Source organism: Eimeria mitis, genomic scaffold (assembly GCF_000499745.2).
Source record: "Eimeria mitis Houghton genomic scaffold, Emh_scaff6455, whole genome shotgun sequence".
In the NCBI taxonomy this organism is placed as follows: Eukaryota; Apicomplexa; class Conoidasida; order Eucoccidiorida; family Eimeriidae; genus Eimeria; species Eimeria mitis.
The window spans coordinates 2,779-3,063 of record NW_013574618.1 but is presented as its reverse complement, the minus strand read 5'-3'; the positions used below and the strand labels follow the sequence as shown (position 1 = coordinate 3,063).

The 285-nt window shown below is 47.7% G+C and overlaps 1 protein-coding gene across 1 annotated transcript in view; it reads left to right on the top strand.

Moving 5' to 3' along the window:
• Positions 1-271: 271 nt before the first annotated feature.
• The window catches only part of EMH_0087540 (uncharacterized protein), a gene marked incomplete at both ends in the record, with an annotated part of 1,177 nt that continues 1,163 nt past the window's right edge, over positions 272-285 (top strand). Inside the window, one exon of the mRNA XM_013501168.1 lies at positions 272-282. Coding sequence (XP_013356622.1) covers positions 272-282 — 11 coding nt within the window. The remainder of the gene's footprint in view (positions 283-285) is intronic.

Genomic DNA, 285 nt, shown 5'->3' with positions numbered 1-285 from the left:
GCCGCAGCAGCAGCAGCGGAGTTGTTATCAGCAGGAGACGCAGCAGGTGCAGCAGCAGCAGCAGCAGCAGGAGCAGGAGCAGCAGCAGGAGGATATGTATGGATTGGTTATAGTTTAAGATATTTTGTGCTGCAGCAGCTGCAGCAGCTGGGGTGTATGTACACCGTAGCCCCATATGAAGGCCGAGCGCAGCTCACTAAAATAATAATCGATGGTTTTGCTGCTGCAGCAATTACAAATAATTTACACATATTTTTGTTTGGATGCACACATGTATTACTCTTA